The sequence below is a fragment of the Bos indicus genome, chromosome 7, assembly GCF_029378745.1.
Source record: "Bos indicus isolate NIAB-ARS_2022 breed Sahiwal x Tharparkar chromosome 7, NIAB-ARS_B.indTharparkar_mat_pri_1.0, whole genome shotgun sequence".
Lineage (NCBI taxonomy): Eukaryota > Metazoa > Chordata > Mammalia > Artiodactyla > Bovidae > Bos > Bos indicus.
Window position 1 is genome coordinate 69,051,874 of NC_091766.1, and position 26,319 is coordinate 69,078,192.

Below are 26,319 nucleotides of genomic sequence, written 5' to 3' on the forward strand. Positions count from 1 at the left end.
AGTGAGGGATAGTATTTTTCGTGGCCCAAGGGTCATAGACTCTTGCTCTTCTTACCAAGTTTTAGGGTGTATTCTTGAATAAATGTTTCCTTATCTGCAATATGCCCTTAGGACATTTGCCAGAGAATTTAAGTGGTTGGTCTTTAAAAATAGTTTTTACCAGTTATGCTTCTTTGCTTGGGAGTAGGTTCACAGAACTCCTCATGCTGCCACTTCAGAAAGGAAACTCCCTCTCTCTTATCCTTGTATCATACTATTTCTATCCTTAAGCTTTGTTTTGGATACAGTTAGTTACTTGAAAACAGTAACTTTGATCACTTCAGGTCTTGATTTTAAGAATTTTTAGATAAAACCATAGCAACATTTAGTCTCACTTCAGTTCAGTTCAGTCACTCAGTCGTGTCCGACTCTTTGCGACCCCATGAATCGCAGCACGCCAGGCCTCCCTGTATATCACCATCTCCTGGAGTTCACTGAGACGCGCGTCCATCGAGTCAGTGATGCCATCCAGCCATCTCATCCTCTATTGTCCCCTTCTCCTCCTGCCCCCAATCCCTCCCAGCATCAGTCTTTTCCAATGAGTCAACTCTTTGCATGAGGTGGCCAAAGTACTGGAGTTTCAGCTTTAGCATCATTCCTTCCAAAGAAATCCCAGGACTGATTTCCTTCAGAATGGACTGGTTGGATCTCCTTGCAGTCCAAGGGACTCTCAAGAGTCTCCTCCAACACCACAGTTCAAAAGCATCAGTTCTTCGGCACTCAGCTTTCTTCACAGTCCAGCTCTCACATCTATACATGACCACAGGGAAAACCATAGCCTTGACTAGATGAACCTTAGTTGGCAAAGTAATGTCTCTGCTTTTGAATATGTTATCTAGGTTGGTCATAACTTTTCTTCCAAGGAGTAAGTGTCTTTAAATTTCATGGCTGCAGTCACCATCTGCAGTGATTTTGGAGCCCAAAAAAATAAAGTCTGACACTGTTTCCCCATCTATTTCCCACGAAGTGATGGGACCAGATGCCATGATCTTCGTTTTCTCAATGATGAGCTTTAAGCCAACATATAGTCTAGATCTAGCTAAAACAAGACTCTCCAAGTAGTCAATATCCCATCAAGGTTTTCTAATCTTGTTTGGTTAGAAAAAGAAATATTCCCAGCCTGGTGTGAGTGTTCGGCACTGCTGTCTCTGATTTGTTGGACAGTTTTTTCAACAATCTTGGGTAATGTTCCTCACATGCATCAGCTGATCAGCATTCAGCTGAATACTCAAAAAGGAACCTATGCAGAGATCCAGAATTCTTGCATTGTGCAACCTTCCTCTCTCAAGTACTCTATCCCAAGAATTCTAGCTGAGTTGGTTTCACTGGACTCTCGGTTCTATGTCCTCCACTCTTCAAGTCTACAAGGATCTCCTTGTGTTTCTCCTTCCTGTTTCCATGTCTCCTTCCATGGTTTCCAGGCCAGTAAGCAGGGGAGATTTCAAGGCTTACCTCATTTATTTTCTCTCTCTCAGGGATCTTCATATTCATTGCTGATAAACAGTGTCTTGAAAACTATATATTTTGCCTTTTTTTTTTTTAAATCATTTCAGATGAGGGTAGATTCAGCCCTAATCTTGGCTGGTACAGAAGTCCTCTTTAATTATTTGAAATATGGTTTTTAGTCTCTTCCTGATATTCAGTTCTGAAATCTGAAATCAGTTCTGAAATTCTGAAAGAGATGGGAATACCAGACCACCTGACCTGCCTCTTGAGAAACCTATATGCAGGTCAGGAAGCAACAGTTAGAACTGGACGTGCAACAACAGACTGGTTACAAATAGGAAAAGGAGGACGTCGAGGCTGTATATTGTCTCCCTGCTTATTTAACTTATATGCAGAGTATATCATGAGAAATGCTGGGCTGGAAGAAGCACAAGCTGGAATCAAGATTGCCAGGAGAAATATCAATAACCTCAGATATGCAGATGACATCACTCTTATGGCAGAAAGCGAAGAGAAACTAAAGAGCCTCTTGATGAAAGTGAAAAAGGAGAGTGAAAAAGTTGGCTTAAAGCTCAACATTCGGAAAACTAAGATCATGGCATCCGGTCCCATCACTTCATGGCAAATAGATGGGGAAACAGTGGCTGACTTTTATTTTTCTGGGCTCCAAAATCACTGCAGATGGTAATTGCAGCCATGAAATTAAAAGACACTTACTCCCTGGAAGGAAAGTTATGACCAACCTAGACAGCATATTAAAAAGCAAAGACATTACTTTGCCAACAAAGGCCCATCTAGTCAAGGCTATGGTTTTTAAAGTGGTCATGTATGGATGTGAGAGTTGGACTATAAAGAAACCTGAGCGCCAAAGAATTGATGCTTTTGAACTGTGGTGTTGGAGAAGACTCTTGAGGGTCTCTTGGACTGTAAGAGGATCCAACCAGTCCATCCTAAAAGGGATCAGTCCTGGGTGTTCATTGGAAAGACCGATGTTGAAGCTGAAACTCCAGTATTCTGGCTACCTAATGAAGAGCTGACTCATCTGAAAAGACCCTGATGCTGGGGAAGCCTGAGGGCAGGAGGAGAAGGGGACGACAGAGGATAAGATGGTTGGATGGCATCACCGACTCAGTGGACATGGGTTTGAGTGGACTCTGGGAGTTGGTGGTGGACAAGGAGGCCTGGCGTGCTGCAGTTCATGGGGTCTCCAAGAGTCGGACACGACTGAGCGATTGAACTGAACTGAACTGATATTCACTTATTTCAGATTCTTGGATATTATTCTTACTATTTGTAGCATGTATTGACTCTTGCTCTTAATGAATCCTTTCCTTGTGTTCTATATGCTAAAGCTCACCTTTAATAATAATTCTCTCCCTTTGGTAATTCCTAAGTGGCTTGAATGGTTGAGGTATCTCCTTTAGAATAGTTGTCCCAGGTAAGTCATCCCAGAACTAATTTGTGTGTTAGTTTATCAAGTGGATAGGGTGATTTTAGATTCTTAATCAGTGTGCAGTGTAATCTGGAGTTTTTATATCTAACAGAAGACCTTTTTCCATATATAGCCCTGGATAAAAACAAGTTTCCTTTGTGCTTTGTCTGGATCAGTGATAAAAAAATCTTCTATTCCTTTATCAAGGTTGAGAGGCCTTTTTACGGTCTTAGCTTTATGAAGGGGCTTCCCTGGTGGCTCAGATGATAAAGAATCCACCTGTAACACGGGAGACCTGGGTTCTATCCCTAGTTTGGGAAGATCCCCTGGAGGAGGCCATGACATCACATTCCAATATTCTTGCCTGGAGAATCCCCATGGACAGAGGAGCCTGGCGGGTTACAGTCCATAGAGTCACACAGAGTCAGACATGACTGAAGTGACAAAGCAGCAGCAACAGCAGCTTTATGAAGAGGTTTTAAGTTTCACCTCCTCACCTTGAGAAGAGTCAAGACCTCATTTTCTCTCTTTATGTAGGCATTAAAACCCAAGTTTATAAATGCTGAGACTATTTCTGAATCTGCAAACTATCCCCACAACCACTGTACAAGTTTTCAGCTTATTGGTCATTTTGACAAAGGGGGATTTATTTTCCTTTTTTCTGATTTCAGCTAGGTATTAAATTGTTCATATTTAAATTCAACATTTATAATAGTTATAGCAGAAGGTATTCCATATTAGCTGAATCTATCTTGTTTTGGAACTATAAATTCTATCCTCTACAAGAATTAGGCAAAATATTGTATATGTATGTAAATGTACATTATAATAGGAAATAGGTCCAAAACCTCAATCAAATTCTTTAATAGGTCTATAAGCCAAACAAGGATTAAGGATAACTGCTTTGTAATTTTTGATCTGTTTGTCCAAAATCTTACAGATAAGATGCTATATATTCCCACAAATTTAGAATTTTTGGACTTAACTTCCCTAAAAGATATATAGATATGTTTGATTATAGTTTTATATATTTCAAGCTATGCTATGCTAAGTCACTTCAGTCGTGTCCGACTCTGTGCGACCCCACAGACGGCAGCCCACCAGGCTCCCTCGTCCCTGGGATTCTCCAGGCAAGAACACTGGAGTGGGTTGCCGTTTCCTTCTCCAATGCAAGAAAGTGAAAAGTGAAAGTGAAGTCACTCAGTCGTGTCCGACTCTTAGCAACCCCAAGGATTGCAGCCTAACAGGCTCCTCTGTCCATGGGATCTTCCAAGCAAGAGTACTGGAGTGGGGTGCCATTACTTTCTCCGATTTCAAGCTAATAAATTCCAATTTATCATTCATATACATTCTATATCCCTAATCGCAATACACTTTTGAACACATATATTTACTCAATGGCCAATAGAATGAAGATTCTAGGTATCTCCTTTGTATGTGAAAGTATAAATACTGCAAGAAGTAGGAAGAATAGAAGAAAAGGTGGGGGTAAAAAGGATAACTAAGAAAGTAACACATTGATTATATTCTTTGCAGCCAAAGATGGAGAAACTCTATACAGTCAGCAAAAACAAGACCGGGAGCTGACTGTGGCTCAGATCATGAACTCCTTATTGCCAAATTCAGACTTAAGTTGAAGATAGTGGGGAAAACCACTAGACCATTCAGGTATGACCTAAATCAAATCTCTTATGATTATACAGTGGAAGTGAGAAATAGATTTCAGGGACTAGATCCGATAGATAGAGTGCCCAATGAACTATGGATGGAAGTTCGTGGCACTGTATAGGAGACAGGGATCAAAGCTATCCCCATGGAAAAGAAATGCAAAAAAGCAAAATGGCTGTCTGGGGAGACCTTACAAATAGCTGTGAAAAGAAGAGAAGTGAAAAGCAAAGGAGAAAAGGAAAGATATAAGCATCTGAATGCAGAGTTCCAAAGAATAGCAAGAAGAGATAAGAAAGCCTTCCTCAGCAATCAATGCAAAGAAATAGAGGAAAACAACAGAATGGGAAAGACTAGAGATCTCTTCAAGAAAATCAGAGATACCAAGGGAACATTTCATGCAAAGATGGGCTCGATACAGGACGGAAATGGTATGGACCTAACAGAAGCAGAAGATATTAAGAAGAGGTGGCAAGAAGACACAGAAGAACTGTACAAAAAAGATCTTCACGACCAAGATAATCACGATGGTGTAGTCACTCACCTAGAGCCAGATATCCTAGAATGTGAAGTCAAGTGGGCCTTAGAAAGCATCACTATGAACAAAGCTAGTGGAGGTGATGGAATTCCAGTTGAGCGATTTAAAATCCTGGAAGATGATGCTGTCAAAGTGCTGCACTCAATATGCCAGCAAATTTGGAAAACTCAGCAGTGGCCACAGGACTGCAAAAGGTCAGTTTTCATTCCAATCCCAAAGAGAGGCAATGCCAAAGAATGCTCAAACTACCACACAATTGCACTCATCTCACACGCTAGTAAAGTAATGCTCAAAATTCTCCAAGCCAGGCTTCAGTAATACATGAACCGTGAACTTCCAGATGTTCAAGTTGGTTTTAGAAAAGGCACAGGAACCAGAGATCAAATTGCCAACATCTGCTGGATCATGGAAAAAGCAAGGGAGTTCCAGAAAAACATCTATTTCTGCTTTATTGACTATGCCAAAGCCTTTGACTGTGTGGATCACAACAAACTGTGGAAAATTCTGGAAGAGGTGGGAATACCAGACCACCTGACCTGCCTCTTGAGAAACCTATATGCAGGTCAGGAAGCAACAGTTAGAACTGGACATGGAACAACAGATTGGTTCCAAATAGGAAAGGGAGTACTTCAAGGCTGTATATTGTCACGCTGCTTATTTAACTTCTATGCAGAGTACATCATGAGAAACGCTGGGCTGGAAGAAGCACAAGCTGGAATCAAGATTGCCAGGAGAGAAATATCAATAACCTCAGATATGCAGATGACACCATCCTTATGGCAGAAAGTGAAGAGGAACTAAAAAGCCTCTTGATGAAAGTGAAAGAGGAGAGTGAAAAAGTTGGCTTAAAGCTCAACATTCAGAAAACGAAGATCATGGCATCTGGTCCCATCACTTCATGGGAAATAGATGGGGAAACAGTGGAAACAGTGTCAGACTTTATTGTTTTGGGCTCCAAAATAACTGCAGATCATGATTGCAGCTATGAAATTAAAAGACGCTTATTCCTTGGAAGAAAAGTTATGACCAACCTAGATAGCATATTCAAAAGCAGAGATATTACTTTGCCAACAAAGGTCTGTCTAGTCAAGGCTATGGTTTTTCCAGTAGTCATGTTTGGATATTAGAGTTGGACTGTGAAGAAAGCTGAGCGCCAAAGAATTGATGCTTTTGAATTGTGTTGGAGAAGACTCTTGAGAGTCCCTTGGACTGCAAGGAGATCCAACCAGTCCATTCTAAAGGAGATCAGTCCTGGGTGTTTTTTCGAAGGAATGATGCTAAAGCTGAAACTCCAGTACTTTGGCCACCTCATGCAAAGAGTTGACTCACTGGGAAAGACTCTGATGCTGGGAGGGATTGGGGGTAGGAGGAGAAGGGGACGACAGAGGATGAGATGGCTGGATGGCATCACTGACTCAATGGACGTGAGTTTGAGTGAACTCCGGGAGTTGCTGATGGACAGGGAGGCCTGGCATGCTGCAGTTCATGGGGTCGCAAAGAGTCAGACATGACTGAGCTACTGAACTGAACTGAACATAGTACAGAAAGAGAGAGTCTTAATAGGCATAGTATGAAGATGGTTACGATACAAAGGCAGGAGGATTTAGTCCCAGACCTAGGGATCAGTATTTCTAAGTGCCTCTCTGTTTCATAAAATGATTCCTTGATTAAAATGCCTAAACTCCGTGGTTTTTACTCTAGATACACAGGGCAAAATATCAAATATGTATATTTGGTATATATTTACCAAATATATATATCAAATGTCATTATAATTACGGTATTGGAATGGCTGAATAATTCCATATGTAATTTGATTAGATTAAGGAAGAAATATCTTTATAGATGATCCTGTTATTAGTGGGAGAAGAGCCAATTGAAAAATTGAGAAGGAATCAATTAATTCTGTTATTTAGCCAGACTGGATTTTACTGAAGTATATTATGTAAACAAACATAAATAAGATTACCCATATCCCTGGGGAAATTACCATTGCACAGATTACAGGTAGAAGTTATAAAGGAAATTAGACAATACTATAATTTATAAGGCTGGTCTTGTTTTGGAAAACTATATTCGGCTTCATGTTTACAGCTGACATAGTTCTTTGACATTCTTACATGAAATAAAATTCAGTATAATACTGCTGACTCACTTCATTTGGTTCATCTAATACCATTATTATTAATTAGCAATAATACCATTCAAGATGGAGATATATTTTCTGTCTCCTAATGACATATTTTCCAGAGTTTCTTTCCAAAATGTTCTTTAAGCTATCAATGGTTTGTAAATTAACAGCCAAATCCTGTAAGTCTTGTCATGAGTAAGGAAGATAAATTTCCTATGATTTTATTTACTTATTGCATAAAAAAAAAAATTTCCTGTCCAAAAGTCTACTTGACTACACTACTTTTCCATTCAAAAATACAGGATGCATTTTCCATGTGATTCTCCTCTAGCAACTAACATCTACCAAGCAAGAGAAGCCATTATATTGAGAAGCCTTAGTGATACAGTGAAAAAAACAAACAAACACCGAATTAAAAATCATACAGCAAATCTAAGTTTGACTACTGGCTCTGCCGTTTACCAGTTGTGTGACTTTGCTGCTGCTGCTAAGTCACTTCAGTCGTGTCCGGCTCTGTGAGACCCCACAGACAGCAGCCCACCAGGCTCCCCCATTCCTGGGATTCTCCAGGCAAGAATACTGGAGTGGGTTGCCATTTCCTTCTCCAATGAATGAAAGTGAAAGGTGTGACCTTAACAAAGCTATTTATCTAACAGTTGATCACTTTCTTTATCTGAAAAAGTAAAGGGATAATTATGCCAAAAACAAAGGATTACTCTGAGAATTTTAGATAAAAATACCAAGTTCTCAAAATGCTAAAAAGAAAAAACAACAACAACTGAAGTAAGATTGTGCTATACACCTATTCTAGATGCCTCTTCTTCAACTTTAATGTAAGTACTGTTCAAGTCTTTCTTGTACTACAAAATGAATTATGTAACAAAGATAAAATTTCACCAATTTTAAGTTTGTGAACCTCAAGGTTCTAACTAAGAATGATCTTTCAAACCTACTCATTTATTAAATTCCAGCTATGTCCTTAGCACTCTTCTCATATGTTAAAAAAAAAAAACAACAACACTGTAAAATTCTCTAAAATTCCTATAAAATCTCAGACCCTAACAGATAGCAATGAGAAGAGATCCTAGCCTTGCTGCTGCTGCTACTAAGTCGCATCAGTCGTGTCCGACTCTGTGTGACCCCATAGACGGCAGCCCACCAGGCTCCCCCGTCCCTGGATTCTCCAAGCAAGAACACTGGAGTGCCATTTTCTTCTCCAATGCATGAAAGTGAAAAGTGAAAGTGAAGTCACCCAGTCGTGTCCGACTCTAGCAACCCCATGGACTACAGCCTACCAGGCTCCTCTGTCCATGGGATTTTCCAGGCAAAAGTACTGAAGTGGGGTGCCATTGCCTTCTCCGGATCCTAGCCTTAGGAGTCTCTTAAAGTCTGACTTCTTGAACCAAAAGACTTCTGAAAGCTGTTAAAGAAGAGCCCATTGGAAAAACAAAACAAACCACAAACAGCAGTATCTCCCTTTCTCCTAATCTGATCCTCTATTTTCCCTTTCTTTTAGTTCTGTACTAAAGACTTGAAAGCAAGCAATTCCACTATGATTTGAAGCAACATAATATACGCTAAAAAAACTTCTTTGAGGCTTTGGTACACCCAAGTAGGCAGTAGTTTTACTTTCTAAATAAGTAACAATAAAAGATGGGTATTAAACAGTCTCAACAGAAACCACCTCTGTTTATACATTTAACAGCAACTGAAAAGTAGAGGTTAGTGCCACTCTATCAAAATGCTTTCAAAGTTAAATTCTATCACTCCAAAATGAAAAGTTACAAATGTTTTCCTTAGATACATCCCTGTGAAAATAATTTCTCTTACTGATAATTTACCTAAGAAACTTTTTGGTTTATTAACAAGGGTCCTGAGAGGGTAAATAACTTTGGACAAGTCATTCAACCTCTTAGGCCAGTGCTCTCTATATTCTTGCTATTCAAAGTATTCCATAAACCACAGAATTGACATCATTTGGGAGCTTGTTAGAAATGCAGAATATCCGGTTTACTGTAACCCTGTATAGGAACCTACTGTAACCCACACCTACTGACTCAGAATCTCATTTTATTAAGATCACATGTGATTTATATACATACAGAAGTTTCAGAACCACACTTACTATTCAGTAAGGGGGTTGGACTAAATGATCTTAAGGTCACTTACAACTGATGATTTTTTTTAAGAGAGAAATCAGATCTGACAACATTGGAGCCTGTATTCTCATGTGGCAACAGTAGGCTGGAACTCAGTAGCAACTGCCCCCTAAGATGGGGCATGCACTCTCCTTGGCTCCTATCCAGCCCCTCCATATACTCATATCAACTGGTTGGCCCCTGTCTAGCCACTAAACTAAATTAGATACAAAACAGGATTGAGGAAGTTCCTTTTTCAGTAAATAAGAGGCTTTCAGGGGTAAAAATTCATTAACTATGAATGAATAGTTTTAGGTGAAAGGTGAAAGCACTTTCAGGTGAAAGGAAATAAACTATTCATTTACCTTGATGGGAAGTAGTGAGGTCCAGGTAGGAAGTAAGGGTGATGAAAAGAGAATCTTGGTGGTGTCCCAAACAATGCAGCTGGATGGCCAAGGGGAGAGGGCTGGTAGATGTGTGAGTGTGGAATAGGAGGAGCCTGGGAAATTGGAGTACTTCTCGGACAAGTGGAAACGCTGGGATACTCCTTGGGAGGTTGGATGGTTGAGGTTGCAAATCTGGAATGGGCAGGACTTGCACTAGTCGGAATCCTGTTGGTGCTCTCCAGAGAAACAGGAGTGGGTCTCTTCACAGAGCGATTGACTCCAGAATGCAGCTGATGAGTGTCCGCTTGGGAGGGCCCAGCAAAGCGCTGGGGTGGGAGTGCTGGACGGAGGGGCAGACTTGGAGCCTGGACAGCCACCTGGGCAGTACTGGAGACGCTGGGCTGGAAAAGTGTGATGGGGCTTGGACGCTGGACTGCAGGTGTGGGCAGCTGGATGGTCGGTGGAGATTCACCTTCAGAAATAAAAACAGCCTATGTCAGGCATGAATTGAGTCACTATTTTTTCTTTTTTCAGCAGAACTTAATGAACTGTATAACCAGAAGCCTCCACTAACCTTCTTACCTAAGAACATCACCACTCTATTTCTTTCATAGTATCCTGACAAACTGAAGCCATCTTGTTCATTTATTTTACATTCTTGTCTCTCTTTCCCACCTAGATTCTAAATGCCCTAAGAGGAGAGACCTTTTCTGTTTTGTTCATTACTGTATCCCCAGGGTTCAAAATTCTGCCTGACACAGAATAGGTCCTTAAAAAAAATATTTTTGGATGAATAAATAAATGAATAAAATGTCTAAGTGAAAGAAATACAAATGCTGGAATATATATATATAAATATTTCTAAAAGAAATAATATGAAACTATTGATAGTAGTTCCTTTTAAAAGACGGTCATCTGGAAGAGGAGACAGGGCCATGGGAAGCCAGACTTTCATTTTATACCTATTGGGACCATTTGAATTTTCTATTCTCTAAATATATCAATTTTATGTATTAATAGAGGTTACATCATAACAGTATGGGTCATTTTTTCAATTTTGTATACTCTATGATAAACTAAATTATGAATGACATTTTTTATTTTATTTTTATTTTATTTTTTTTTAAATTTTGGCGGCGGCGTCGACAGCGGCCGCAGCAGTCTCTCAGGTAGCAGAGCTGCTGCCGGAGGCGGCGGAAACCGCCCGCCGCCTCCCGGACGCTCTCCGGATGACGTCACCGCTGACCTTTGCATTGTGGGGCGGGAGGTCTGAATGACATTTTTTAATTGAAAAAAACTAAAGAAACCATCAGTAAAATTATTTTGCTATATTATTGCATCCAGTGTGAATACATAAGGAAATTCCCAAAAGAGGCTATGACTTGCCATCGGTCAGCAATTTGTGAGATAGGAAAGAATATTATTCCAGCATGGCAAGATGGAGATAGCAGAATTTTTAGAGGCAACTAAAATAATCATGTATTTTATCTTTTTGATCCTGAAGAAGAAGGACCGCTGACTGAGTTACTAAGTTACTCAAAAGACACATTTAGCCTAAATTTAACTAACCTTCTCCAAAGAAATACAGAGAGAAGCCAAAGTAATAGATTCATGATCGAGTTTACTTCAGTGCAGTTACGTCTCTATTAATATAGAAGATGCAGTCCAAGAACAGACTCTATGGTTAGAAATGTTTCTGTCAGAGGCCAAAAAGATTGTCAATCTTCTCTCAGTCTTGGCCAGGTAACACATTCCTCTCCTTCCTTCTCTCCAGGTAAGTCAAATAACTATCACCCTTAAACCTGGAGGTAGGGAATGAAGAGATATACCCATCTGCTTCAAGATGGCCTCTGACCCAGTGAAATAGAGGCAACACAGAGCAGTGTACAGATGAAGCTGTCATGATTCTCAGTTAATGGGGTTAAATGGACTAGCCTTCCCATATGTGAGGCACAGGCTTCAGGCCTTCCTGATTAATCAAGCATAAAGTAATCTCCCTTTTCATGTTCCTTCAGAAACTATAAATCTATCACATATTATAAAAATAGTGTAAATTTGCAGGTCTGCCACCCTTACCATAAAACTGGGAGCTCAAGAGCAGGAACAGTTTAATTCATAGTAGTAGCCCCATTATCTTTTGCACAGAACCTGGTTAATAAGTTAAGAAACGTATGTATGACTGCTGCTGCTAAGTTGCTTCAGTCGTGTCCAACTCTGTGCAACCCCATAGACGTCAGCCCACCAGGCTCCCTTGTCCCTGGGATTCTCCAGGCAAGAACACTGGAGCGGGTTGCCATTTCCTTCTCCAATGCATGAAAGTGAAAAGTGAAAGTGAAGCCGCTCAGTCGTGTCCGACTATTAGCGACCCCATGGACTGCAGCCTACCAGGCTCCTCTGTCCATGGGATTTTCCACGCAAGAGTACTGGAATGGGGTACCATTGCCTTCTCCCTATGTATGACTAGATGAAAGAAAAAACAAACAAGCTTACAGATGACAGAACCTCTATCTCTGATCTTGTACAGAAAAATCTCCTCTAAATGCGTATTACACCAGGCTGACTTGTAAAATCTCTCAAAGTTTTATTCACTGAATTATCACTGCACTCAAGACATCTGCTCCTAAAATCTACCTCTGATGCAGATTTTCTTTTCCTGCGCAGTATGAAGTTAAGTAAGAAGAAGTGTTGTGTACCGCTTCTGAGACTGGCCCATAAAAAACTCTCATGCACAATCCTCCAGGCTGTTAGTCCTCAAAAAAGAAATATGCTCTTTTTAGGCAAAGGAAACAAAAAATTATAGGAGCTGTAGTTACTTCAGTTACTGAAGAAGAAAGGGACTCAGTCTTTTAGCTGATACCAAATGTTCTTTTCTACCAAAGATATTTTTTATAAAATAAGGGGAACCAGTGAAGCATGAGGTGATAAAACCATGCACTCATTTACTTAAACAAACATTTACCAAGTAACTAACATTTTGACCTGAGGTAAAAAATCAGATGCATAGAGAGTTATATGGAAGTATAATAAAGATGTCCTAAATGTAAAAATTCAGGTTGTTACACTGAGAGTTTAATGCCTCCAACACCTAATCATCACTGATAAACTCAGTGAATAGGGAAGACTTGTGGAAAGGGCAGAGATCTAATATACCGCACTGTAGATAAGGTATGGAAAAGACTATCCAGTCACTTGGTTTCTCTCTTACTAGCTCACAGCTAGGTTACATTTTCCAGCCTGCCTTGCAGTTAGGAGCGGTCATGTGGTTCAATGTATACTCCTTCTGAGACTGGACCAGAAAAAACTCTCATGTACAATCCTCCATGCTCTTTTCTCTTCTGCAAGTTCATGCACACTTGGATACTACATATCAAAGACAGAAGAGCCATAGGGTAGAAAAAATCTGTGTCTATGAATCCCTTGGAAGAAAGCCAGAGATATTTATTTTGGACTCTACATGGGTAAAAATGTAAACCATGATTCTGTTTAAACCATTATGTTTAGGAGACAGTTCAAGCAGCTAGCATTATCTAATTGTAACATGAAGTAAAGAGCAGAAACTTAGATCTATACTACACTATGATAAGAAAAGGAAAAAATTAGTTATTAATAGCTGTCCATAGTTTTGACAAATCCCTCTCACCCATTCCTAAAGAAGAACACTCTACTACCTGTGCTGAATGGATGAAAGATGTAACCAGGCTTTTGCTGCCTGACTGGGATGAACAGAAAGGAGTAGAGAATGGCAGAAACTGAGGACAGACCAAATTTCTGTACAAGAAAAAGCTGTAAAGAAGTAGAAAGAAGGATAGGAAGACCAGCATACGGCTAAGAAGAGAGAAACAGAGGCAGAAAAAGGAGGAGAGGAGAGAGAGAGAAATAGGGTTAAGAGTCAGAGACATAGAGACAGAGATGGAAAATAGAGGCTTGGGAAGAACAGTTAGATAAGTGCTAAGGACGGTGGGGCTTTGGGGAGAGAAATGGTAAAGAGGAGTCCTAAGAAGACTTAGTATAGTTTGAGCCATGTGATTCCTCCTCCTCTGCTCCACAAGAAAACCCACAATAATGAGCTACATCACTTTTCAAGGAATTTTCAAGCCATATCTTTGTTTCTTCTGAACATAAAACTTCGCAAGAACTGATCTTTAGACAAAGACAAGATAAGATTGTTTTTGGATTACAAAAATATTAGAATGTTGGAGGTTTTTTGTGTTATTTCTGTTAAAAAAGAAGAGATGGATAAACCAAAATGATATTATATGTCTACTACCAAAAAATTAAAATAGTAGTAAACATTTTTAAAGTCAAAATTTAGAGAAAATGTATGAATTCAGAAGAGTAAAAGATATCAATTCAGTTTAGATGTAATAAGGAAAATTCATTTCAGGTTTCAGTAATAAAATGTAAAGAATGAAATAATCTCACCAGAAAATTCATAAATATATAAAACTGACATTTGAAAGCCAGGCTAAAATAAATATTGCTTCTACCAGATTTCTAGAAACCTTTAAAAAAATAAACGTGATCAATTTAATAGATTTATACAAGAAAGATCTTACTGAAGCCTTCCTCAGTGATCAATGCAAAGAAATAGAGGAAAACAACAGAATGGGAAAGACTAGAGATTTCTTCAAGAAAATTAGAGATACCAAGGGAACATTTCATATAAGGATGGGCTCGATAAAGGACAGAAATGGTATGGACCTAACAGAAGCAGAAGATATTAAGAAGAAAGTGGCAAGAAGACACAGAAGAACTGTACAAAAAAGATCTTCACGACCAAGATAATCACGATGGTGTGATCACTCACCTAGAGCCAGATATCCTGGAATGTGAAGTCAAATGGGCCTTAGAAAGCATCACTATGAACAAAGTTAGTGGAGGTGATGGAATTCCAGTTGAGCGATTTAAAATCCTGGAAGATGATGCTGTGAAAGTGCTACACTCAATATGCCAGCAAATTTGGAAAACTCAGCAGTGGCCACAGGACTGAAAAGGTCAGTTTTCATTCCAATCCCAAAGAAAGGCAATGCCAAAGAATGCTCAAACTACCACACAATTGCACTCATCTCACACTTTAGTAAAGTAATGCTCAAAATTCTCCAAGCCAGGCCTCAGCAATATGTGAACCGTGAACTTCCTGATGTTCAAGCTGGTTTTAGAAAAGGCAGAGGAACCAGAGAGCAAATTGCCAACATCCGCTGGATCATGGAAAAAGCAAGGGAGTTCCAGAAAAACATATATTTCTGCTTTTTTGCCTATGCCAAAGCCTTTGACTGTGTGGATCACAATAAACTGTGGAAAATTCTGAAAGAGATGGGAATACCAGACCACCTGACCTGCCTCTTGAGAAACCTACATGCAGGTCAGGAAGCAACAGTTAGAACTGGACATGGAACAACAGACTGGTTCCAAATAGGAAAGGGAATACGTCAAGGCTGTATATTGTCACGCTGCTTATTTAACTTCTATGCAGAGTACATCATGAGAAATGCTGGGCTGGAAGAAGCACAAGCTGGAATCAAGATTGCCAGGAGAAATATCAATTATCTCAGATATGGAGATGACACCATCCTTATGGCAGAAAGTGAAGAGGAACTAAAAAGCCTCTTGATGAAAGTGAAAGAGGAGAGTGAAAAAGTTGGCTTAAAACACAACATTCAGAAAATGAAGATTATGGCATCTGGTCCCATCACTTCATGGGAGATAAATGGGGAAACAGTGTCAGACTTTATTTTTCTGGGCTCCAAAATCACGCAGATGGTGACTGCAGCCACGAAATTTAAAGATGCTTACTCCTTGGAAGAAAAGTTATGACCAACCTAGACAGGATATTCAAAAGCAGAGACATTACTTTGCCAACAAAGGTCTGTCTAGTCAAGGCTATGGTTTTTCCTGTGGTCATGTATGGATGTGAGAGTTGGACTGTGAAGAAAGCTGAGTGCTGAAGAACTGATGCTTTTGAACTGTGGTGTTGGAGAAGACTCTTGAGAGTCCCTTGGACTGCAAGGAGATCCAACCAGTCCATTCTGAAGATCATCAGCCCTGGGATTTCTTTGGAAGGAATGATGCTAAAGCTGAAACTCCAGTACTTTGGCCACCTCATGTGAAGAGTTGACTCATTGGAAAAGACTCTGATGCTGGGAGGGATTGGGGGCAGGAGGAGAAGGGGACGACAGAGGATGAGATGGCTGGATGGCATCACTGACTCGATGGACGTGAGTCTCAGTTAGTGATGGACAGGGAAGCCTGGCGTGCTGCAATTCATGGGGTCGCAAAGCGTCCGACAGGATTGAGCAACTGAACTGATCTTACTGACCCAGATAACCATGATGGTGTGATCACTGACCTAGAGCCAAACATCCTGGAATGCAAAGTCAAGTGGGCCTCAGGAAGCATTACTACAAATAAAGCTAGTGGAGGTGATGGAATACCAGTTGAGATATTTCAAATCCTAAAAGATGATGCTGTTAAAGTGCTGCACTCAACATGCCGGCAAATCTTGAAAACTCAGCAGTGGCCACAGGACTGCAAAAGGTCAGTTTTCTATCCAATCCCAAAGAAAGGCAATACCAAAGAATGTTCAAACTACCGCACAAATGCACTCATATCACATGCTAGTAAAGCAATGCTCAAAATTCTCCAAGCCAGACTTCAGCAGTATGTGAACTGTGAACTTCAAGATGTTCAAGCTGGATTTAGAAAAGGCAAAGGAACCAGAGATCAAATTGCCAACATCTGTTGGATTATAAAAAAGCAAGAAGAGTTCCAGAAAAACGTCTACTTCTGCTTTAGTGACTATACCAAAGCCTTCGACTGTGGATCACAACAGTGGAAAATTCTTAAACTGATGGGAATACCAGACCACCTTACCTGCCTCCTGCAAAACCTGTATGCAGGTCAAGAAGCAACAGTCAGAACCAGACATGGAACAATGGACTGGTTCCAAACTAGGAAAGAAATATATAAAGCCTGTATATTATCACCTTAATTATTTAACTTATATGCAGAGAACATCATGCAAAATGCCAAGCTGGATGAAGCACAAGCTGGAATCAAGACTGCTGGGAGAAATATCATCAACCTCATATATGCAGATGACACCACCCTTATGGCAGAAAGTGAAGAGGAACTAAAAAGAGTCTGCTGATGAAAGTTAAAGAGGAGTGAAAAAATTGGCTTAAAAGTCAACATTCAAAAAATTAAACTCAAGGCATCTGATCCCATCACTTCATGGCAAATAGATGGGTAAACTATAAAAACAGTGAGAGGCTTTATTTTCTTGGGCTCCATAACTGCAGATGGTGACTGCAGCCATGAAATTAAAAGATGCTTGCTCCTTGGAAGAAAAGTTATGACCAACCTAGATAGCATATTCAAAAGCAGAGACAGTACTTTGTCAACAAAGGTCCATCTAGTCAAAGGTATGGTTTTTCCAGTAGTCATGTTATGGATATGCGAGTTGGACCATAAAGAAAGCTGAGCACCAAAGAATAGATGCTTTTGAACGTGGTGTTGGAGAAGATTCTTGAGATTCCCTTGGACTGCAAAGAGATCCAACCAGTCCATCCTAAAGGAAATCAGTCCTGAACATTCATTGGAAGGACTGATGCTGAAGCTGAAGCTCCAATACTTTGGCCACCTCATACGAAGACCTGACTCATTTCAAAAGACGCTGATGCTGGAAAAGACTGAAGGCGGGAGGAGAAGGGGACGACAGAGGATGAGATGGCTGGATGGCATCACTGGCTCGATGGACATGAATTTAAGCAAGCTCCGGGAGTTGCTGATAGGCAGGGAAGACTGGCATGCTGCAGTCCATGGGGTCACAAAGAGCTGGACACGACTGAGCGACTGAACCAAATTGAATTTAATATAAAATTAAAATGTTGGTGTAACTGGCATCAAAGACATTTGATAAAGGGAAGTATCTAAGAAGTATTCTGGACTATTAAGCTGTAAGTACTTTCAGAAACTGGAAACAGGAGATAAGCTCAATATGTGGGATTAAACATGAGAGACAAAATTAGATTTTTGGACTACAAATATGGGGTAGGAAAATAAGGCTGATAGGGATAACTAAAATAAAAAGTTTATAGAAGAATGAAGGTTATTTTATATGATAATGCTAAAAACCTAGAAGGAAAAAAATGTGCCTTAAAAATCAAAAAGTTGTTGTGGCTAACTGACCAAATCAAAGTGAAAGTGAAGTCATTCAGTCGCGTCTGACTCTTTGTGGCCCCATGGGTGGTAGCCTGCCAGGCTCCTGTCCATGGGATTTTCCAGGCAAGAATACTGGAGTGGTTTGCCATTTCCTTCTCCAGGGGATCTTCCTGACCCAGGGTTTGAACCCAGGTCTCCCGTACTGCAGGCAGACTCTTTACCGTCTGAGCCACCAGGGAAGCTTGACCAAATTAAAGAGTACCCACAGAAAGGAAAGATGTCTTTAAAATGAAGAGCTCGTCCAAATCTGTAAAAGAGAAGCCAAAGTGTGTAAGTGAGATGCAAGTAAAAATTAGACAGTTTAAAAGAAAATTGAAGAAATTACATCTGTGGGACCTTAAAATCAATAGTAAGTGACTTTTTAAATACTTTTACAGAAAGAAGAGACTTAATGGAATCAATGGGATAGTCATTACGGTGTACAAGTCAATTGAAAGAATGGAGAGACTCAAAACCCACTTCCTACTAAAGACCTTAAGAAGATATCTGAACCTACTTCATTTTCACAGCAGATAGTTTAAAAATATTACATCAAATACAGTATAATGGCAAGTTCACAGAATGTTCTAATCCAAATTGATAAAATGAATATATGAGATCTTAGGTGGCATTAACCTAAGAGCTTTAAAGAAACTCAAAAGTTAGAAACGAGAAAATATTGGATGAAGTAGATACAAATGGTCTCTCTGCCAAAAATGTCAATCCAGAGCATTTTTGGAAAGTCAACATAATACCAGGTTATCAGAAGTAGTGAACTTGTTTTTGGAAATAGTAAGTTTACTTGAGAGCCATAGTTTGGTGAGTTAATTTTCTACACTTGAAAAGCTGGTGAAATCTATACAATATATTTGTATACAAATCTTTCTAGAAAAAGAGCAAATTGTTTCTGACTCATTGGAAAAGACTTTGATGCTGGGATTGGGGGCAGGAGGAGAAGGGGATGACAGAGGATGAGATGGCTGGATGGCATCACTGACTCGATGGGTGAACTCTGGTAGTTGGTGATGGACAGGGAGGCCTGGCGTGCTGCCATTCATGGGGTTGCAAAGAGTTGGACACGACTGAGCGACTGAACTGAACTAAACTGATACCTCACTAATTTGGTATTTTTCTTCCATGGAAATAAACAAGTTTGAAAAACACAATTACCATGATTTCATATTTAGAATATAAACTTGGTTGAACAAAAAAAAAAAAAAAAAGGAATGGTATAAACATTTGTATCTGTAGATAATGAGCATTTAAAGGTAAATTTTAAAAGTAGATTTTCTGAGGGATTTGTGCTATAATTTTTTCTTATTTAAGAGTTTTATAAATGATTTAGAATGTAAAATATACAGTGACATTTCCAAATTTGCAACTGATACCAACTCCTCAAAGTACTATACGCCAAGCTGATGAGTAAAACTAAAAGAACATATTTCAAAAGCTGTATGATTGGGCAGCAGAACAGCCAATAAGTCTCATCATAACTGCTGTATAACAATTATATATATGTAACTATATATAACTATATATATACCTGGGGAAAGAATTCCAAAATTTTATATTTAAAAGATAATGATTTTTATAATTTGAGGTCCAAGAAACAAATCTTTACTGATACTACCTAAGAAGAAATAAGAGAAATTTAAAAAGAAAAAAGCCAACCAAAAAAATACCTAGATTTGATTACTTTGTATATGGTTCTAAAAGGCTTCCTAGCCATGAAATTAAAAGACGCTTACTCCTTGGAAGGAAAGTTATGACCAACCTAGACAGCATATTCAAAAGCAGAGACATTACTTTGCCAACAAAGGTCTGTCTAGTCAAGGCTATGGTTTTTCCTGTGGTCATGTATGGATGTGAGAGTTGGACTGTGAAGAAGGCTGAGCACTGAAGAATTGATGCTTTTGAACTGTGGATTGGAGAAGACTCTTGAGAGTCCCTTGGACTGCAAGGAGATCCAACCAGTCCATCCTAAAGGAGATCAGTCCTAGGTGTTCGTTGGAAGGACTGATGTTGAAGCTGAAACTCCAATACTTTGGCCACCTGATGCGAAGAGCTGACTCATTTGAAAAGACCCTGATGCTGGGAAAGATTGAGGGCAAGAGGAGAAGGGGACAACAGAGAATGAGATGGTTGGATGGCATCACCGACTCGATGGACATGAGTTTGGGTAGACTCCGGGAGTTGGTGATGGACAAGGGAGGCCTGGCGTGCTGCGGTTCATGGAGTCACGAAGAGTCGGACATGACTGAGCAACTGAACTGAACTGAGGTATTATATGTAATTTAGAGATAATTTAAAGCATACGGGAGGATATGTGTAGGTTATAAGCAAATACTATGCCATTTTATATGAGGTACAGCATTTATTTAACTGTGGATAGACTGACATGGAAGAAAAGCTTTAGAAAAAGGTGTAAAAAGAAGAAACACAGATGATAAAAGCATAAATCTTAAATAACATAACAGATTACACGTTCTTTTTTGAAAAAATAAAGCATAATTAAGTCCAGTTTGAATACAGAATTAAAAGAGATACTACAAAATAGCAAAAGTACTGGGAGAAGAACAGGGTGATAGGATCAGCTTTCTTTGCCTTGAGTCTGGATACCCTTGATGTGGCCTTGTTGGTATTTATGACTATAATAATACACAGGGGAAAAACCGAAAATGCCTAAGTTCCTAATAAGTCAATTTTAAAACTGGAAAGAACAGCAGTTTTAGGACAAGTGATAGTAAGCAGGGAATGTACAAAGCTCTGCCTAAGAGATGACTAAAATAGGCTCTGGAAGAACAAACTAATGATGGATAGCCCTATAAAAGTTCTTAAGATATTAAATTCTCAATTTGGGGTTCTTAAATGCAAAAGACAGGAATGTTGTAAAGAACTGATAATAGAGGAGAAATTTTAGGGAAAGACAATGTAATGAACCAAATATCTGGTAGAAGATAGATTACTTCCATTGCTTTTTCTAGAGCAGCAAAAAAAAAAAAAGGTCTTAACAGGTCAGTCACCATTATTAAATTCCAGAACAGGATGCCTCATACCTCATCAGCAAGGCATTCTTTTATGCTAACACTAAAAACATATTCCTATTTCCTACTGAATTACCTCAGTCATTTCCTGCATTATCTGCATAATCTATGGACTCATCCTGATTTGCTTAAAAGGTCTGACATGGAATATTTGCTGGTCTGGCAAACCAAGGACTTTGATGTCTACTGAAAATTTTCCTTCTCTGATTTAATGTTTTCACTTTCTCACTTTTGATTTTTTTCTTAATATTGTTGTTTAAACTCTTAAACTATCAGAAGCAAAATTTCAAGTTGAGAGGTAAAATGATCACACAAGCCATTACAAAATTATAATCTACAATAAAACCAACTCACCAACTGGATGAGTGATGGCGTTCTGTAGGCTGGGAATTACCACAGAGTAGGTAGGTGAGCGATAAGGATAAATTGTTGGATTTGTAGAGATGATATTCTGTGTGGTACCAGAAAATACACTAGAAACGCTTAGAGGGAAGCGTTTTCGCTTCCCTGGACGAGGTTGATAAACCCAACCTAGAGAAGAAGATTAACCATTTTTAATTTGAACCTACAAATCCTATTTAGCCTTTAAATAGTTCTTTTCACATTAAAAGTCCAAAACACTTCTAAGTCTTAGTTATCTAAAGTATCTTTTCCACTTTTATGATAACTATTTTTGTGCATTTCAGCATATCTATCCATATGGCTCCTAGCTAGTGGCCAGTGTTGTAACTAATAATTCAAAGGAAGACCAAGAGTAAATGTCTTTTCTCCAAAGACACATAATGAATTTACAGTAAAATCAACATTAAAGGCACTGAGTCTGAATTCCAAAGTTTTTCCTCTACCCATTATAAAAAAAAAAAAAGCCCCAGTAAGACGCTATTTGTCTCCTCCCATTTCTTTTACTTTCTGTAAGATACAATTATCTATGTCTTTCAATGAAGCGGTTATTAATGACCAGTCACTATTTTTATGCCTTCTTTGGGAAAAGTCACCTTCTTAGACTTGGCAGTCTCCAAATCTACAAACCACCCAGTTTCCTTCTAAACTCAGAAAAACAGAGTTATGGCAGTTTTTGCCACTGTACAACCAAAAGTATCACTGGTTCCCTGTAACCACTACTCTGACCATTCCCAGTCTGAATCTCTCTGCTATTACTTTAGGAAAAAAATTCTTTTCCCTCCACGCACAATGTGTTGGTCATACCAATACATATTAAGCTTTTACCAAGCTTAGTAACAATGTCTTCACTGCTGGGGAGAAAGTCAGAATTTATTTCAAACTATGTCATGATGAGGATAAATTTATCAGGCAGGAGGCAGGACTAGATTCTGATAACCATATAATATTAAAATGGAGCTTGGTGCTAATGCCTGCAGTGTGCACTGCATATTTTTTCTGTTGCTATGAGCTGAACACTTCATTTTCTAATATATTTGAAATATCATAGCATAGAACTCTGGAGCTTCACCATCATTAAATTTATATTTTTATATTAAATCAAAACCACTGTAAAACTGTATATCCCCAGGTTTGCATTAGTAGGCAAATATAAGACCAGATCAGGTTTGCGTTGGTTGGCAAATATGAGACCAGATATTGTTCTACTTTGCTCTGTTTAAGAAAACTATGTCCAATATCAATTCAATCATTACTATAATATTAACCATAATTTTCTCTATTGTACACATCAGACCAGAAAAAAATTACATTTTGTCTTTCAATCTCATCCTAACCTATTCTTTACCTAAATAAATAAATTTAAAAGAAATTAGAAAGAGGCTTTGTTCATTTCATTTGATTACCAGGAAATTCCTCTCTGTGCTTTTCTTTAATCTTTTGTGCTTCATCATAATAGGGTTTCTTTTGTTCTTCACTAAGTTTGTTCCACTCTAACCCGAGCTGGACACTGATTTCTGCATTGTTGGCTGCTGGGTTAGCTTTGGCTAGTGCTGGCCGGTGGATCCTTGCCCAAACCATAAATGCATTCATGGGTCGCTTCACATGACCATTTCTGTCCTTACTGAAGGGAGTATCTGGTATTCCTACATGACAAAAATTAAAAGACTAAATTAATGTGCCACACACACACACAATTTTAAAGTGAAGTGCACCTCCAACTATATTTACTTTTTAAATATATGGAGAAAATATTCACTTCAATATAGCCAAAGAACTGCCAGTATTCCAGAATTCCTCATAACCCTTGAACTCAGCATTCTAAACTGTGGTTTAGAATGATTGTTCTTTTCCTCAGAAAGATTATTATTATTGAAGACACTGTAAAATGCTGTCTTATTACTTCCTTGAGTTATATTAATGCTTCTAACAACAATTAACATTTGGCTTATTTCCCACTAAAAATATTCTATTAACGGGGAACAGGAACTATAACTTATTCGTGACTATAATCCTAGCACTAGGTGGGTGTACCCTAAAAGTTTAAAGGAATTCACCTACATGCCGCTGGAGTGCCCATTCAAGCAAAAATACTTATAATATTATAGTGTTAGTTATATTTCATTATTAAAGTGAAGCACCTGCCAAGGTGGGTCATTAATACTAGTCCCATGGAAAAAAGAGGAAAATAATAAAGATGACTTTTTGAAAGTCACAGGGGCAACTGAAATTATAATAAAGGAAGCTGTTTAAAGTCACATTTCTTATATAATTCATCAAAAGCCACTGTCTATAAATTTCATATATTCTCTTTATCTTAAGCTTACTTGACATATAAAATTTTTAAATGCATAAAGGATGAAACAAGTATTATAAAGAAAGTTTTCCCTTTCTCTCCTTTAGAAAATGAAAACAAAATTTAAAAGTTACTAAAAGTGAAAAGCAAGGGGGGGGGGAGGGAAGGAAGAATCAATAAAGAAAATAAGAATACATTAATACATTTATATAAAATTAATGAAAATATAAAGATTAATGTGAATTTCCACATTTAAGGCATAATAGTCTGTCTGAATTAAATCTTAAAGAATTTTCTAGCTATGTATTTGGAAATAATGGATAGTAATAAGATATCTACTTTTAATTGTTACTACTATAATTATGGTCCTTTATTTGAAAACTTTTATTCTACTTTCATTTTCTGTATTTCTGTAAGTCCTTAGCTTTTAGAATACTGTTACAATTAATTATGTAGTCTTTTCTCCTAGAAAATGCTTACTCTTCGTTTTTAAAAAAGATAAATCATTTATAAATCCAGTATAAACTTTCCTTTTTCTTAAAACTTTTTCTATCAATACACGTAAAAACACTGAGCTACTATCATATAACATTTTAAAATGTTGATTATCTGCAGCAATATAAACTGAAAATGTTGTATTTACCTAGAAAGACTATTTCCATTTTTGTGTATAAGCATTAGTCACACCTAAATCTCATTTAATGGACCTTTAAAAACATAGGTTATTTTTAATGTTTGGGAATCTTGAACGTGTTAGTGTATTTTACTGGTATATGTACAAGTCAGAAGTGATACCTGTGCAGACTTTGCCCTGAATCCATGATTTTATTTTTCTAGTTTAGGCTTCTCAACAGCTGATATGTCAGCTATGGGCAATAGACGAAGTCTGAAAACCAGATTGATTCCCCTGCTGTCTAATACCTGCATCTGAGGGAAGCACCGTGAGCGGGACATCTTTGGTTTCAATTTTTACAGAAGGCTCCAGTAAGGACTGCATTTTAATAGGCACTGGTGTCAACGGGACCTTGGTCAATCGTATCAGCTCTGAAGGTGGAGGTCCCTGAAACTGGATCCGGGCCCCAGGGGGTACGGTGTGAAGAGTTAAAGGGATCCTGAGGTCTTGCTGATGTGGCCCAAAGGCACTGGACGGCTGGGTCAGGATGACATCCTTGTTGCCATGGGCCAGGCCATTGGACGCGGGCTCTGTACTGAGCCTGCAGTCCTCTCGAAGTCTCTCAGGCGCCTCCGTTTTGATGACTCCTTCTCTGAGGACTGCCAGGCTTTTGCCTTCTTCGCCTTTTGCTGCGTAGCTTACGATCTCCTCCGCCTCCAACTTGCCCTTCTTCTCCTCCCCTCGGCGGCTGTTGAGGGGCCCAGAGCCTTCTGCCTTCACCGTCCTGGAGGTTTTAGGGCACGCCTCGACGGCCCTCCGAGGCCCAGCCAACAGATCCAAGCCGGGTCCCGGCTCCTGCTTCTCCGCCTTAACGTGCAGCGCTCGGGGCTGCAACGGATGCAACTCAGGCCTGCAGGGGATGCCCTCAGATGCGGGGGGCGGCGGCGGCAGCAGGAGCAGCTCGGGCCTCAGCTGCAGCAGCCGCGCCTGCGCGGGAGAGGTGGCGGCGCTTTCCTCCCGGGCCTGAGGCAGTGGTGGCCCGGGTGGCAGCAATAACACCTGCTCCGGTTTCACCTGCAGCAGCCGTCTTGCCGCTGGCTGGACGCCCGACGCAGAGGGTTCCCCACACGACGAGGCGACGGTCGCAATGGCGGCCGCGCACGGGGTGGGCGGCGACGGAGAGGGCTCAGTGGCCGCTGCCCGGAAGGAGGCGCCCTCGACGGGCAGCGGGGGCGGAGCAGGGCGCAGCGGGCGCGGCGGGGTAGCCCGCGGCAGTTGGCGCTGCTGAGGCGGCTGCTCCGGCCGGGCTCTCTCCATGGGGGGAGGGGGACGCCCCGGCCTGGTCCCAGGACGGATTGTGAGCTCAGCCGTTTGTTGGCGACCTTCCCCCTACCCCTTTCAGTTAAGACCCTTCCAAGGTCTTTGCTACCCAGAACCCTACGCGGTTCAAAAAGCAGTCCTTGGTCTTGGCCTCGCCCAATCACAAGCGTTCTGGTACCCCGGCCCGCCAATCATAGGGGCGTTCTCCGGCCCCGCCTGACCTCCGCGCTCCTCTCGTGCGGAGCCCTCGAATCACTCTTGATGGCCTGGGCCGCGACACGTGCTGCCTATTTTCCCCGTCTGACTCTCCCTCTCTTCCGGAGTTCTCTTCCGGCCGTTGTCCTTAGTTACCCCTCCCCCGCCCAGAGCGCCCGACAATGGCGTTGCCCGGAAACAGAGCTGTTCGAAGCCACTGACCTCCAAGGGGTAAAGTCTCGTGAGTTATTTACTAGAGCTGGAGATCCTGGCCTTGTATACGCAGTTTGCACTTCCGGAATAACCCATGGACCCCGACCCTCAAGGGGGACTTTGGATTTATGCCACGGGAAAGGGCAAATTTTGCAACGTCTCAATAACCTCATTACTTAATCTTGCAGGGGAGTGTGTTGGACTTAACCATTAGTGCTAGACTTTAATCACCAATCCTGTGGGCAGAAATACACCACTCGTACTT

General features: G+C 40.0%; 1 protein-coding gene across 3 annotated transcripts in view; it reads right to left on the reverse strand.

The window, feature by feature from the left end:
- SOX30 (SRY-box transcription factor 30) overlaps positions 1-25,967 on the reverse strand; it is an 82,132-nt gene extending 56,165 nt beyond the window's left edge. For 2 of the 3 annotated variants that reach the window (XM_070793926.1, XM_019963679.2), the window contains exons 1-4: positions 24,635-25,965; positions 22,824-23,063; positions 21,373-21,549; positions 9,755-10,247 (exon numbers count right to left, since the gene is read on the reverse strand). In XM_070793926.1, the coding sequence (XP_070650027.1) occupies positions 9,755-10,247; positions 21,373-21,549; positions 22,824-23,063; positions 24,635-25,643 (1,919 nt within the window). In that variant the 5' untranslated portion in view covers positions 25,644-25,965. Of the gene's footprint in view, positions 1-9,754; positions 10,248-21,372; positions 21,550-22,823; positions 23,064-24,634 lie in introns of all 3 variants that reach the window. The other variant, XM_019963680.2, reaches the window with a different exon arrangement.
- Between the last annotated feature and the right edge of the window lie 352 nt (positions 25,968-26,319).